General features: G+C 45.6%; 1 protein-coding gene across 16 annotated transcripts in view; it reads right to left on the minus strand.

Annotated features, from left to right (window-relative positions):
- Window positions 1–15,708, minus strand: part of PRRC2C (proline rich coiled-coil 2C) — a 105,682-nt gene that overhangs the window by 48,324 nt on the left and 41,650 nt on the right. For all 16 annotated transcript variants that reach the window (XM_090050121.1, XM_090050124.1, XM_090050123.1 and 13 more), the window contains exons 6-14: window positions 11,350–11,531; window positions 10,424–10,503; window positions 8,093–8,226; window positions 7,919–8,006; window positions 7,444–7,585; window positions 6,046–6,126; window positions 3,882–4,572; window positions 2,801–2,970; window positions 1,827–2,073 (exon numbers count right to left, since the gene is read on the minus strand). In XM_090050121.1, the coding sequence (XP_089906247.1) occupies window positions 1,827–2,073; window positions 2,801–2,970; window positions 3,882–4,572; window positions 6,046–6,126; window positions 7,444–7,585; window positions 7,919–8,006; window positions 8,093–8,226; window positions 10,424–10,503; window positions 11,350–11,531 (1,815 nt within the window). The remainder of the gene's footprint in view (window positions 1–1,826; window positions 2,074–2,800; window positions 2,971–3,881; window positions 4,573–6,045; window positions 6,127–7,443; window positions 7,586–7,918; window positions 8,007–8,092; window positions 8,227–10,423; window positions 10,504–11,349; window positions 11,532–15,708) is intronic.

The following is a 15,708-nucleotide window of genomic DNA, read 5'->3' on the forward strand; positions in this document are numbered from 1 at the left end:
TGCACTGAAGCAGACATCTTGCATGTCTGCAGGCACCCTTAAACTAGAGGATTTTTTTGTTTTCTTTTTGGGTGGGAGGGGGAGGGGACAACTCTGGTTCTGTACAACTAAACAGCATTTGCCTAATGTTCTTGGGCAGGGGGATTTTTCAATCTATGGTTATAAAGACATTTAGGTGGAAAGAATATTTTTGTAACTGAAGAGCTCAAACTGCCATAGTCTTGCTTGTCCTTCCTTCCCCCTTCCTCATTTCCTTCCCTGAAGTGACTCCCAGTTCCCACAGCCATAGATACCGTTCTTCCCTCAGCTCACTGCAGCATCTTTACTTTTTTTTTTTTTAACCAGACTTTCATTATCTTTAAATAATAGCTCCCACAACAGGAATCCAAGTGGCAAATCTTGGGGTTTAAAAATGTCCTTACTGAGAAGACATGAAATGCATACTTTAACAAAGGTGCTAATATCCAATTACTGATATGTGGAAAAACTCTAAAGATTTATAAGCTAGTCATAAGTTCTGAATCTATATCACTCAGTTTAACAAGCTTCACATTCAAGTCAATCAAAATAAGTCTCATCAGGAAATGTTAATTACAACCCTAACCATAGCCAAAACCATCTGCAACACAGCATTAAAGTATTATTTAATTTTGCAATATATGCACATGTGCTAAAGCTTAAGAATAGCCATGGATTTTCTCACTGATACTTGCATAAAAACATTTTAGGCACCTGGCAGACGTTGGTCTTAAGGCACAATTAACCTGTTAATCATCATAAATAGTAACTGTGCCACACATTCAGGCAATTAATGATTTGCACAAAATGGGAAGCCCACCACAAAAAGTATTACACATTTTTGTGCTGGTTACCATCAGGCCTTAAACTGAACATTTTGCCAGGGTACCCCATCATATAGCCTGGTGGAGATGGCTGACATGTCTGCAACATTGGCAGGCTCACAGCCAGGTGGTGAAACCTTGCATGAGGTTGCACCTCACTATTTTCAGGGTGCAGAATTGAAGAGAGCTCATCAGCTGAGGCTGGGGTGCTAGGTCACAGGAACTGCATGGATCTCTACGACCCAGTAGGCTGACTACCTTGCCCTGCAGTTCCCAGGGAGCTCCAGAGCAAGGCACTTGACATAGCCCAGCCATGGAGACTCAGGGATTGGAGAGAAGTCCCCTAATGGCAGAGTCCCTATGCACCAGGACCATTAAACCCCTCCCACATACCCAGGAGGTAAGGACCCCACAAGATCAAGGAACCTGTCCCCCCTAATCCTGGGGTCCCAAAAGTCTGGAGTGTTTAAAAGAAAACCCAAAATTGCGTGCAGTTGTTTTTCTGATATTCTGGTAAATGGAACTGTGAAATAGAGCTTAGTGAGGTCCTGGGGCTGGGATGGCAGCGAGTCTCAAACTGGTTCTTGTATTTTCCCAGACTTCACTGAGAGTTCCAGCCTTAGGATCACACCAGAATCTCAATCTGGCTTCCATGAAATCCAGGGGCTGAGACTGACCATCAACTGATTATTGGTCCTGACCCTGAGACCATGATCCCAGGCTCCACCCTGCGCTGGCAAGTAGAAATAGCACAACTGGGATCTAATCCCTGATCTTGAAATCACACATCCTGCCATGGAGGCATGACTATTGGGATTGAGAATCAGATCCCTTCATGCCATTAAATTAATGTGCTACAGGCCTTAGTACTGGTATAACTCTTTGCATTTTCAGCTACTGTGTGAACAATGAACAAGAGAAAGAATTTTCTCCTGGGCCAAATCCTTTGCAAACACTAAAGTGAAAATACCAGCTAGATTTTACCTGGATGCATAGGAGGCACATCCATTGCAGGCCTTCCTGACATCATTCGTGGGTCCATGTAAGACTGCATCATAAGCCACCGTGGATCAAAGCCCATAGAAGCTAAATGCTGAGGATGGGGCTGCATGGCCTGGTATAGTGGTCTATGTTGGGGAGGAGGGACAGGGCCACTGGAAGGCTGTGATGGAGCCGATTGTGGCAGTACACCTTGCTGCTGTTGCTGCCACTGTTGCTGTTTCATCTGCTCCTATATAACAGATTCAACATTACAAAAAAAATTTAAAATTATGCATCTCTGTATTGTTATTCAAAACCTCTGGATACACAAATAAAAGATTTAAGAGGATAACCTGGAAGGGAAGGAAGGGTGGAAACCAAAACTGAACAAATTATCAAATGTTGACTAACAAAGGTTGCATGGTTCTCAGTGAAAAGCAGGACAAACTACTATATGTTCAGTTAACACAGTAAAAATAAATAAATAAAGATGTTGCAGGTTACTTTTCAGGTAAATTATTTTTTGAATGTTAGGTGTCGGCCTCTACAAGTTGCAAGAATCCTTTAAGAAATCCCGATTAACATCAATCCCCTTTTCACCATGGGTAAAAGCCAATTCATATATACCTCTTCAGGTATATATACCCTGAAGAGGTATATATGAATTGGCTATTCGCAGCAAGAGAGTGGGGAAGGAATCACATTTTCATAATTCTTTCATTATTTTCTGCTCTTTTAGATATCTTGCCTTTATATAAAAAGAAAGATAAAGTGCACCAGAGGTACTCTTGCCAATACTGTAGATCATAATACAGGAAGATGAAAAACAGTATCTGAGGCTTTTAAAGAAACTTATCACCCCATGAGTCTGAAGCTCAGTTTGAAGGCTAGAAACTCCAAGGTCAGATCTGTAACTATTGCTTAGTCCTTACGTATACACCATTCATTCTTTTGATGCTTATGTACTGGTTATTTACCTGCTGCCTTTGAAATCTTGGTGGCAAAGACTTCTGAAACTGTTTAGAATAGCCTGAGGAAACAGCAGGACGAGGTTGGGCTCCTGTATCCAGATCGCTGTCGTGAGCCACCTGTGAACTTTCTTTTTCATTCCGACCACTGTCTTGTCTGGTAAAGACTGGTGGACTCTCTGCAAAACATAAAGATAAGTTTGCATCTTTTACAACTGTTGTACATGCAAGTTTTAACTTAGACACTAATATGCATACCAGATCAGACCTTTCTTTCTAAATTGGCCTATCTCAAATGAAAGCAGCCTGCATACTTTATCATTTGAGGAGTTTAGTGCTCTAAAACCCTAAAATGGAATGACATGGAGTGGAATGGAAAGGGGAGGTTAAATGAAAAAATCAGTCCTTTGAGACAAAGGTCAGTGGCTACTAATTCAACTCACACACACGGAAACTGTTTTACTAGAGGTTCTGCTAAAAGCAATTATAAACTATAGGATAATGCTATGTTAACACGCTAACACTTCTGTATGAATCTTAAAACGTTTGACTTATTTTAGGTAATCCTAACATTGATTTGCAGCAGTTGTACACTGTATTTAAAAAAGAATTTGCCTATACACTTAAGTGCTGGTATTTAAATAATCCTGATTTGACAATGAAGCTCTACTTTTGGGAAAGGGTAAAGTTTAAATATTTGTTTACTACAGCTATTTGCATTCACTTTTCTGCAGTGCAGGGTTGAAAGAACAGCACCATCAAATTTGTTCCCTTGTATAATGGCATTCCTCTGACTGAAGTGGATTTCTCCAGCCCCCATTTAACTAGAGAAACACCAGGAGTTTGCAAAAGGCAACAAAAATTGCAACACTTGCTAAAAATGCAGGATATACAGGGTTTCATGAATTATTTCTTTCATGTTTCCAATGAACTGGTTCAAAGCATGTTAGGGCCCAACTGTCAATCTGTAATGCCAGCGTACCAGGCAACATGTTGCAGAGCCAATGTACAGTGGGTGCACAGATTAATCTTTTATGCTTTTTGTAGCTTCTTTTTAAAAAAAAGACAACATGCAATAATTCATACATACCCTTCTCTTCATTATTATTTCTGCTTTCATTTTCTTGTTTTTCGACTACAGGTGTCATCACTGGTTCTTGAGGCTCAGGCTTTTCAGGCTCCAGCTTCTCATCTGCCTTCTCCTCTTCCACCTTTGCCTCCTCCTCCTCCTCTTCCCCCCTCTCCTTTTCCTTCTCTTTCTCCCCGCCTTGCTCTTTCTCTTGCTCTTGTTTTTCTTTTTCTTCCCTCTCTTCTTTTTCCCTTATTCTCTCCCTCTCTTTTTCCTTTTCTATTTCCCTTTCTCTCTCCCTCTCCTTTTCCTTTTCTCTTTCTCTTTCCCTCTCCCTTTCTCTCTCTCTCTCCCTCTCCCTCTCTCGCTCTCTCTCCCTCTCCCTCTCCCTCTCCCTCTCTCTCTCCCTCTCCCTCTCCCTCTCTCGCTCCCTTTCCTTCTCTCTTGCCTTCAGAGCGTCTTCCCGGGAGGGTTTTGTCACGCAGCCAAACTTCTCATTTAACCGTTTCAGCTTCTCTGCACAAGCTGCTTTTCTTTGTTCTTCCATTCTTCGCTCTTCCTCTTCTCGCCGCTTTCGGGCTCGTTCCACAGCTGCTGATACTTCTGTCTGCTGTCTTCGCCTCTGCTTCCAAATTTCGTCTTCATCTGGTACTGGTTTAGGTGGAAAGGGTCCCTGTCTTCCAGGTCCTGCCTGGCGATCCGGAGGTGGGTGCTACAACATTAAGGTAAAGTAAAGTAAATCTACTAGAGCACTGACGGTCAAGCCTCTGGTGCCCCCAGGATGGATGAATTATGTGGGTCTCCATGAGCCTGGATGAGGGCCCTGCATTGCCTCCCTTGGCCCTATGCCACCTCCAGTAAGCTTGTGTCCCTGGACTGGGCCCTGGACCACCTCTGTGAACAGATGGAGCATGCTGCTAAGCAGCCTGCATGGCTCCCCACTAATGTAGAAATTTGGCAGAGGAGCAGCAGTAGCTGCCACTGTTCACAAGACCCTACATTTTCAGACCCATAAGGACCCCTGTAAGCTACATGGCATGGCTCCACAGGCTAGGGATTGAGCACCCTGTACTAGAGTACAGAACAACAAGTCTTGTGCACTCAGATCAACTGACCATATAGCAATATGCTAAAATGCATGTTTGACAGGAACACTTAGAAAAAAAAGATCTCGGCCACAGACTTATGAGTAGGTTTTATGGGGAGGCAGAACGGGCATATGGCTGGTCTGACGTTCCTGTTGTAATTCAGATTTACTGATCTTCACCAGTATGGATACAGCACTTAGCAAATAGAACTGTGACTGATGCTCTGAATTAGGAAACAGTTTCACAGTTTCATAGTTGGTAGGGTTGGAAGGGACCTGAGCAGATCAAGTCTGACCCCCTGCCATGGCAGGAAAGAGTACTGGGGTTAAACGACCCAAGCAAGGTGTTCATCTAGCCTTGTCTTAAAGACCCCCAAGGTAAGAGCCAGCACCACTTCGCTTGGAAGTTGGTTCCAGATCCTAGCTGCCCTGACTGTGAAGTAGCGCCTCCTGATGTTTAATCTGAATCTACCCTCTGCCAGCTTGTGACTTATTTCTAGTCACTCCTGGTGGCGTTTGGGGGAACAGGGACTCCTCCAATGCTTGCTGCTCCCCTTTGACTAGCTTGTAAACAGCCACTAGATCCCCCCTCAGCCTTCTCTTGTGGAGGCTGAACAGGTTCAGGTCCCTTAGCCTCTCCTCGTAGGGCCTGCCCTGCTGCCCCCAATCATGTGAGTGGCCTCCTCTGGACCCTCTCCATGTTGTCCACATCCCTCCTGAAGTGCGGCACCCAGCTGATGAATTCCTGAATCCCTCTCCCTCCCACAACAGGATGCAGAGCTTTATCACCTCTCCCAGCAGCTGAGCATAGAAAGGGGCTGGAAAGACAGGAAGAAAAAAACTTCTAGCAGTGCCAAGATTTCTTAAGAATCATGAGAACTATTCAATTCTGAGATTCCATATTGTAGAAAAAATTCAAAGTTACTGCCATAAAGTTAAAAGAAGCATTTAAATTTACTCTGACACTGTACCTACTCACTTTGCAGGCAAAAAATGTAGGTCTGAGGCAAGATGGGGTGCTGAAAGGACTGGATTTCACACTATTACATAGCAATGTGGCATGAATGCCCAACAACTCAGTTTCCCATCATCTCATACCTGTTGTGAAATAGATTTGGGGGGAAGCGTAGAACTGCCTCTCTCATGTACAGAAGGCTGTAGTGGTGCCGAACCCCGCTCCTATAGGACAAAACACAGGACTGGGAATAATTTGCTTGCTGGAATGTACGTTTGGTCAGACTTGCAGATAGCCTAAATTAAGAATGCTTCCTTGTTGAATTCAACATTTTCAAACTGAACCACCTTGTACTCTTTGTGGAAGTTGTATATACAGGAAAAAAAAAGTTAAAACATCCATTTCACTTAGTTTTAAATAGTTAAACTATACCCTCAGATTTTCACATATTCAGCAGGCATAACTTGGATTTAACTGAAGGCATCATCCTTCAAAAAGTCCTAACACTTCAATTCAGCAAAAAAGACGAGACACCCCCTCCCCTCTACATTAACAGCAAATAATATTTCAACTGAAATTAAAGGTTTCCTTGCTGCCGATTTAGTCTTTCCCATCTTGCACCTGGTGGAAGCAGAAAGGATAAGCTAAAGTCCTCAGTAACATGTTAAAACAAATGACAGAATTTGCTTCCCTAGAAATACACATTACAAGAACAAGTCCTACAGAGACCTTATGTTAGATGCTTGTAAATCTTTTCTGCTACAGCAGGGGTGACCAAGATCTGGTCTGAGCAGCCAAATCATCCAGATCATGGTGCTTCCTGAAAGGCTGGAAATTTAGTGGCAGAGTCATGGCAATGTTAATTGCTGCTACTCATCTAGCTTGGTGTAGCTAGGCGAGTTGAGCACCACGGTGCTGTAGGATAAACCAAGACCTGAAAAAGCCATCTGACGTGTGAAGTTTTTACAGTGCATTTAAGACCTGTTGCTTAAAAGTTTAGGGAGATACGGTCACTGGGAAAACCTAAACTTCAGCTTTGTATCTTTCAAAGAGATCTGAAGAGACTACCTCAAGGAAAATCAGAAGTGTTAGAACAATTGAGAAAAGCTGCTCTGTATGCAGCTCCATTTATAGTTTTAGTTATGAGTTACAGTTCTGGAGAACAAAGTGGTCAGAGACATATCTTAAATGGTTACCATTGAAGAGTTACAAGATGGAAGCAAGCAAAATGAAAACAGGCAACTGTGCGGTGATTTCAGGGAAATCGTTGGTCCCACAGAAGAACAGGGAAGAACGCTAAGGATACTTATGGGCTAGAGTAGGGGCAGGCAATATGCGGCCTGAGGGTTGAATACAGCCTGCCAGGTCATTCTATTTGGCCCGCAGGGTCCCTAAAAATTTAGAAAATTATCTGCCCCTGGCTGGCTGTTATGCAGCTGTCGATGGCTTGCCAAAACTCACTAAGTGGCCCTCTGCCCGAAATAACTGCCCACCTCTGGGCTGGAGGATATCCTTGCGGTAAAGAAGTGACAAATACAAACCTGGTCAGGCTGAGTGCTCTTGCCATATGGTCCTTTTACTCCTGGTGAAGTAGCCTGGGTTGACGATTTACTACTAGACCGTTCTTCTGTCTCTTTGTGGCTGTCAATGCTTTGAGAATCTTTGGGAGGCGTTTGTTCATCACTATCAAAGAAACAAATGAAACTGAAGGCCTATGTTAAGCATGTATTCAATAGTACCTTTTTTTGGCCCAGCTTCAGTTTGTCTTGTGTACTTAGATAGCAAGTTATTTGGGGCAACAACTATTTCTACTAGCAAACTAGCGTCTAGCAAATAGGGGCTTCAATACCAACTGGAATCTGCAGGCACTAACACAATACAGAGAAATTCATTTTTTGAATGATTAACCCATCAAGAATGGCAACTCACTGACCTCCTTTTAAAGGATTTTAAGATCTAACCTTAATTATGACACCCATATGCTATAACTGATGTGACTTATAGACTTCAACTTACCCACTTTCCTTCTCTTTCTGACTGCTTCCTTGCTCCTCATCATCACTGAAGTTCAACTGCTCTGTATAATCTACCTCACTCTGAGCACCTATTATGGAAATAAAAGCTCAGATTAATCTATCAGCAGTGTTCAGTATGCAAACAAGAGACTTTAGAGATTCACAATATTCTTACCAGCCCAGCCTTCATCAGCCTCAGCATCTAGATTATCAAATTTATCAAGCTCCTTGAGCTCGCTAGCACTAAGGATGGATGGACGCTCTATTGGTTCTGCGCACCGAGATGGGGGTCCTCTTCCCCTTGGACCTCTAGAACAAAATAAATAATCCAAAAAGCCTAAGATCAGTGTGTATACAATAACTGGTATGCTAAAGAAAGCAAATCAATGACCTTTAATATGCTAAAGGTTAATTTTTAGTTACAATTAGAACCATGAGTTAATTTGCATAGATTTCAGACTTTAAGGCTGGAAGGGACCTCATGAGATCATTGGGTTGGTCCAGCCCCCTGCCATTTTTAAGCAAATGTGATCATCTTCCTATCTTAATTAACATAGGAGGTTTACTACCTAGCTTAGGGGTGCTCAATCCTTGGCCTGCAGGTCAGATCCAGCCACTGGTGCTGTGCCATCCAGCCTGCAGGGTTCCTCATGTATTTTAGGAAGCTCTCCCAGGGCCATGGCGTGAACCTAGCCAGGTGGCAGAAGGCCCAATCCTGGTTATGGACCAGCCCCACACCAATTCATCTGGCTCACAGGGCCAAAACTGTTAGCACTACTGGCTTAGCTAAATATATCATATTGTACTAGATATTTTATAAACGTTTAGTAAAACTATCTGTTTTCTTACTGTGCATGTCTAAGACAAGGATAAAACTTTGAATCAGGTGGTTTTACCATGGTAAAAAGGCAGAAAACTACAAATGTCTGATTTGTGTAGGTACAGTTGACAGCAGTTGGCAACTTGTTCCCTCTAAGGTGTAGAGATCCATGAGTATGCTACTTTGGTCCCACCTCCCCCTTTCGCTAAGCCTAATAGACTAGAATCCTCATGTAATGGATCCTTATGCAATGGATTTTGCAATAATCCTCAAGACTGGGGGCCAGGGAGTGGAGCAGTTCCCCGGAGCCAGTAATGGGGACTCTCCATTCATGATGCAGAAATCTTATGTTGTGGTTAGACAAACTGCTTTGGGTAAATGTGATATAATTTACCCAAAACCCCTTGTCTGCCTACATCCTTAGATCAAGACAGCTGTAACCAGCACCCCCAAACTACATCATGGTTAGGAACGATTCCTTGTGCCTGCTCCTTTTCCTCTGATGCAGACCGAGGTTCTGCACCATCCTGCTCTGCCCCATGCACTTGAGATCTGGGGAAGCCAAGCTCCACATGTGTCCCTGCTCCAGGAACAAGGAGGCACATGGACTCTGGGCTGGGGAATGGAGTAGTTCCCCAGAGCTGACGGAGCCCATGTGGCCTCGGGGCTGGGGAGTAGAGCAGCTCCTCGACACCGGCAGAGCCCACGCCAGCCCCCAGCTCACCTCCTGGAGTGAGAAGGCACATGGTCTCAGGGCTGGGGAGTGAAACAGTTTCCTGGCAGCAAGGAGGTGCTCTGGGAGTGAGGAGAGACTGCGCCAGCCCCTGCCTCACTGCACCATGTCATGCTGCAGCCCAGCTCCTCTCTGGGTGGGTGCACAATATTAATAAGTTAGCGTGTGGCACATATTAAATTGTGCACGGCTACACATGCACGCACTTCGGAGGGAACCTTGTTAGAACCCACTAAAATAGAATACTTGCTAAGTAGGGAGTTGCACCCTCCTACAGCTGCTGTTGGTTGATCTCCTTGCACATAACAAAAGCAAACAGACTATCAACTCGTCTTCATGTAACCTCCCAATCTCTCCTATTCCCACCATTCCTATGTTTCCTTTGTCAGAACTTCTATGCCTCATTCTAGCAATTTCCCAAAGCAAAGTTCTGTATCTTCCAGCTATATCACAGGTGGCTATGTGAACACCCCTATTCCTCACCTTTCCAATTCTAATTCTTTTTGTAGGACAGATCAATTGCATTTGGTATCAATATGTTAAGCTGTAAAGGAGAATGGGCAGAGCTGAAAATGTGGTGGTATGCCAAAGGCATTAATGGTTACCACCAACTAGTTCTATGGTTTAGAGACAGCCAGAGATATTGGAAATAATGGCTCAGCTAGACCTCTATGCCCTCCATTTTGTTCCTTTTCAGTGTTTTAATTTCCCTCCTTCTAATCAAAAGGGTTTTCCCCACCGATGCATAAAATTTTCCCTTAAAGTTTGGAATGGGTCAGATGCAACTTTCAAAAGTTATCATGTCTCTCACACACAAAAACAGCAGCAATTTCTGCGTCAAGTCACACAAGGTCAATTAATAAGTCTAATGCAAAATTTTGCATGCAGTCCTGATCCTACCCACAAACAAATGGTCAGAACCTCACCCAATTCTGGTATTTATGAATTTTTACCTGCTAGGCTCAGATGACGCAGGAAACCTGCTGGGACCCTGCATCGGAGGATATGCCATTCTGGGATGCTGATTAAACATCTAGAAAAGGAAAACCCAGATTACCAAAAGTGGTAGACCCAGGAATAATGCACTTACAAATGCAGCCACTACAAAAACCATTATGAAAATAAATAAGAGTGTATTGTAACTCAAGGAGAGAATTTATCTTGAATAGTGGCATGAGTTCTTATGTTTTTTTAAACTTGTATATGGGGCTTGTAATGACTCTGAATGACATGGTAAAAATCTTACCTCTTTCCCAGACCTGTGGAAGGGTACGGGTCCCCCAGAGCTTGTCTAACATTTCTCCCAAATACACAGTGGATCCAATAAGTGATATTACCAAGTTCCCCCTCCCCTCAAACAACCAACTGACCCCCCCCCCACAAGAACACCAGGCCCCCAACAAAATACAGTGAAAAAGAACAAAGCAAAAAAACATTGCTTCCCATTAAGATCAAGGCTGGTGGAGCCATAAAAAGGTTCAATTTACCAGTGAGCATTAAATGAATATCAGATTGAGATTGTACACCCCATTATTTTGAAAGGAAAGGAAATATGAACTAATATAAAGGGTTGGGTTGTATGTGAACAAGTGAAAAGCCAAGGATCCCTCCTACCAGCAGACTGGAATGCTTTAATGTGGCAACAGAGCGTGTTCCTGCAACTATATGTAGGCTTGTCCTCCATAATTAACACTTTAAAAGGAATTAAAATGCACACAAGTCTAAACTCCAGCATACAAAAGAAGAACCAAACTCACTTGTTTAATTTATACAATGTTTAGAAACCTACCATAGAAGACCTAGAGGAAGGTTATGATGTTTCAAGTTAGGTGGCTAATAACAGTTCCCCGATTTGAGATTTCATATTACTGCTACTTACATAAGGTGGCATCATTGCTCGGTACTGAGAAGAGATACCAGGTTGCTGTTGACCATTCAGCTTGGGTTGAGGTACCTGCGGCATCCGTACATCCTTCTTCTCTGCTGCCTTTTGGGTGTCTGTTTGTTCTGCTGCTCCTGCTGCACTACCATCTTCTTGGCCTGGAGTTTTAACTTCCTGATCTGTTGGAGAATTTGGTGTGTTGAGATTTCTACCTTTACTTTCTCTTCGACTAGAAACATCGACGCAGAAGGAACCAGTAAAGGAGAAGACAAGAAAAACACTGAACTATGCTTAACAACTCAGTGTGAAATGTCTAACCCAGGTTTCTGATGTGGAGCACCAGTGCAGATGTGTGCTTTCGCAGCTTATCCTTCATGCAGGTGGTGGCTACTTCAGTTAAAACAGGATGCGGCTCCCCATCCTCCTCCTCAACCCACCTCCAAGCTGCTTTTTCTTGAGAGCTTTTAAAGTTGAAAGTTAAATTGACTAGCCTAACTCAGGCTGTCTGCCATGATTCAGGAGATGTGTCCATGGGTATATTGCTAGAACATAAAACAATTCCAGCTCTACAAGTTCTCAGCGTGTAGGTTAAGCAAACTGTTGTGACAACTTGAGGTTCACAGTGTGCCTAAAGATGGACCTTGGTCAAGGTTAGGAATCGGACTGCTTAGGTGCCAAAACCATGAAGCAAGTCAGTTCTGGCTGGAAGAGCTCAAAAGTACAGAATTCAGAGTCCCATGTTAGGAGATTCCTTTAAGTTTTTATGCAGAATACAGGTCTCTACAGCTGCCAGTCAGAGTCCACAAACTCTGAAGCAGAGGGGTACAGACAGGCATCTCTAGCTAGGAGGACAGCCCTTGAAGAAGTATGGAAAAAATCCAGGAAGACTATGCTGAAGTGATTTTTTTATGGTTTACCACTCCATACAGGTAGTCCCATTCTTACGGAATGTTTTGCTTATGATAAGGTTGGAAAACAAAGGATTTGGCAGCATACTGTATTCAAAATTCACTTCGCATATTTTCTTACTCTGATTCTGGAGAAGAAAACAGGCAGAGTTTTGTGGCCATTTTTTCCCCATACAAGTTGAAAAGCCTTCACTGAAAAGACACCTCTGGGTGCTCTATTCAGGATAAGAAGAAAGACTTTAAAAGCCACACATCTATGTTCCTTTAAAAATCATACTTCATTCTTGCTGTCCTGTAGCATCTCCCCTATGTGTGGGGTATGTAGCAGGTATTCTTCTTATCTGCTGCCTTGTGGGCATCAGTTTGTTTTTACTGCTCCTGCTGCACTGCCATCATCTTGTCCCAGAGTTTTAACTCATCTCTTGTGTCCTGTTCTCAGATCTGAGGGTGGTAGATAAAGGTGTGTGCGTATGGTACTGATCGGATCCAGAACTGAAAGCTAGTGGAGACTGGAATATCAAACAGGTAGGGAAGGTAGTTTTCCCTTATCCCGTTTTGTAGTCTTCTCTGTAGTTTCTTGATAACTGGTTGGTAGGTCAAGAATTTGCTAACACCTTGAACAAATATATGCCTCCTTCAGCAAGATAAACCAGCTGCTGTTTTTGAAGCAGAAAGAAAACTGAGGAAACACAGAGGCTGAAGAAGAGAGTTAAGTCTTGGAAGTTCAGGTCCCTTCATCTGAATGACAGCTACCTGCATCAGTGACTGATAAGCAAGGCAGTGCCATCATTGTAGGCTACAATCAGACCTAGACAGGTTACAAGGGTGGGCGGACAAGAACAGGATGGGTTTCAACACAGACAAGTGCAAGGTGATGCACCTCGGGAGGAACAACCGGCACCATACCTACAGGTTGGGGAACTCCCCTCTTGTCAGCATGGAGGCGGAAAGGGATCTGTGGGTCATCATTGACTCCAAGATGAACATGGGCTGGCAGTGTGGGGATGCAGTCAGGAAGGCCAACCGCACCTTGGCATGCATCCACAGATGCATCTCGAGCAGGTCCAAGGAGGTGATCCTCCCCCTCTATGCGGCACTGGTCAGGCCGCAGCTGGAGTATTGTGTCCAGTTCTGGGTGCCACACTTCAAGAGGGATGTTGACAGCATGGAGATGGTCCAGAGGAGGGCCACTCGTATGATCAGGGGACAGCAGGGCAGGCCCTATGAGGAGAGGCTACGGGACCTGAACCTGTTCAGCCTCCAAAAGAGAAGGCTGAGGGGGGATCTTGTGGCCTGTTATAAACTAGTCAGGGGGGATCAGCAGGCATTGGAGGAGTCACTGTTTCCCCGAGCACCGCCAGGAGTGACCAGGAATAATGGTCACAAGCTGGCAGAGGGTAGGTTTAGGTTAGATATCAGAAGGCGCTACTTCACGGTCAGGGCGGCTAGGGTCTGGAACCAGCTTCCAAGAGAAGTGGTGCAGGCTTCTACCCTGGCGGTGTTTAAGAGGAGGTTAGATGAACATCTTGCTGGGGTCATTTGACCCCAGTACTCTTTCCTGCCATGGCAGGGGGCCGGACTAGATGATCTGCTCAGGTCCCTTCCGACCCTAGAAACTATCTGCATAGGTTGCAGCTTCCTATGAATATTCCACTGGAACAAGCATGGAAGTTTAGGGGGAGTTAAAAGAAGAGAGAAAATTCATGTAAGGAAGAATAAGTGCTGGCTATTACCAACACTGCAGGCATGTCTACACGTGCTTCCCTATTAGGGTGCATGAAACTAACAAATTCTGCAGCAGGGTAGTACTTGTACAAGTGCTACCTTGGTGTAGAGCTTTTTCGTGCATAGCAGCGTATGTGTAGACACCAATGAGCTGGCTGAGGCAAAAGGCCAGCTAGCTCTGCACTTAAGTACTCTCATGTACCACCTACCCCCTCTGCAGCACAATGAGCACCACTGGAGCAGCCCCAGGCTAGCAGGCTAGCCCCCAGACTCATTGCCAGTAGGGATTGCTGCAACCCAGCTCATTGTGCTGCGCTCTAGATACACATGCAGACGTATGTCCAGGAGCTTCCTGGGAACAATAAACTGCAGAGCAGCAAGCTCCACGGTATATTGTCGTCTCCTTATGGCACGTGTGGATGTGCCCTGCAGGTCTCAGATTTGGGCCAAAAGGATTGGGAGGATCAGGGAAAAAAACCCAAAAAAACTCACTCACCTCAAATGAAGCATACATGGAAACAACTTAGTCTACCTATAACAGGAGTAGGCAATGTTTTTTGGCCAGGGCCAAAAAACACCACAATGCCTACCTTGGAAGGTGCCGGAGTGCTGACATGGCGGAAAAACAAAATGAGGGCAAGGGGTACATGGCAGGATGCCCTGTTTGTGCCCCCTACCCAAAGCCCGTGCCCCCCAACCCTGCCACCTCATGCCCCACACCCAGAGCCCCTGCCCCCAGTCCTACTGCCCCTTGCCCCGCAGCCCCTTACCCTCCACCCCAGGATCTGTGGCTGTCAACAGCTACCCCAGCTCTGGGTGGCTGCTGGAGTCCAGACTGCTCCCAGCAGGGCTTGCAGCATCCCAGCTCTCTGCTGGGAGCAGCCTGGGCTCCTGGGGCCAGCTGCAGCGGGGAGGCTCCAAACAGCTGTGCCAGGCTCCGCATCAGCTCTGCACCAGCATATTCAGGCGTGCCTCGGAGCCGGTGGTGGGGGAGGGGCCTGAGGCAGCGCATCCCTGGTCTCTCCTCTGCTCCCAGCACAGAGGCGATGAGCCTGGCACAGCTGTTTGTAGCCAGCCTGGGCTCTGGGCAGCTGCAGCAGGCAGGCTGCAAACAGCTGCACCGTGGTCCACAGCTCCAGCATCAGCTCTGTGCTGGTGGTGACTGTGTGTGCACCTCAGGGCAGGCAGCGGGGCAGCACAGTCTGCCCCAAAGTGCACATGCAGTTGTTGCCAGCACAGAGCTGATGCCAGAGCTGTGGATCCCGGTGCAGCTGTTTGCAGCCTGCCTGCTGCAGCTGCCCAGAGCCTGGCCTGGCCTGGCTACAAACAGCTGTGCCCGGAGTAGGGGAGAGACCAGGGCTGTGCTGCCTCAGACCCCTCCCCCACTGCCCACTCTGAGACATGCCTGCACATGCTGGTGCGGAGCTGATGCCGAAGCCTGGCACAGCTGTTTGGAGCCTCCCCACTGCAGCCGGCCCCGGCTCTGGGGAGCTGCTGTCAACCGGGAGCCTGGGCTGCTCCCAGCAGGCATCTAGATGCTGCAAGCCCTGCTGGGAGCAGCCCGGGCTCCATTGCTGGAAGCAGCTACCCGGAGCTGGGGCTGGCCACGGTGTGCCAAGCAAAATGGCCTCGTGTGCCATGTTCAGCATGCATGCCAGGGGTTGCCAACCCCTGAACTACAGCATGGCAAGATTTGTTCTTGGGAACACTAATTCTCTGCAGA

Source organism: Crocodylus siamensis, chromosome 5 (genome assembly GCF_052110815.1).
Source record: "Crocodylus siamensis isolate JL-2025a chromosome 5, ASM5211081v1, whole genome shotgun sequence".
In the NCBI taxonomy this organism is placed as follows: Eukaryota; Metazoa; Chordata; order Crocodylia; family Crocodylidae; genus Crocodylus; species Crocodylus siamensis.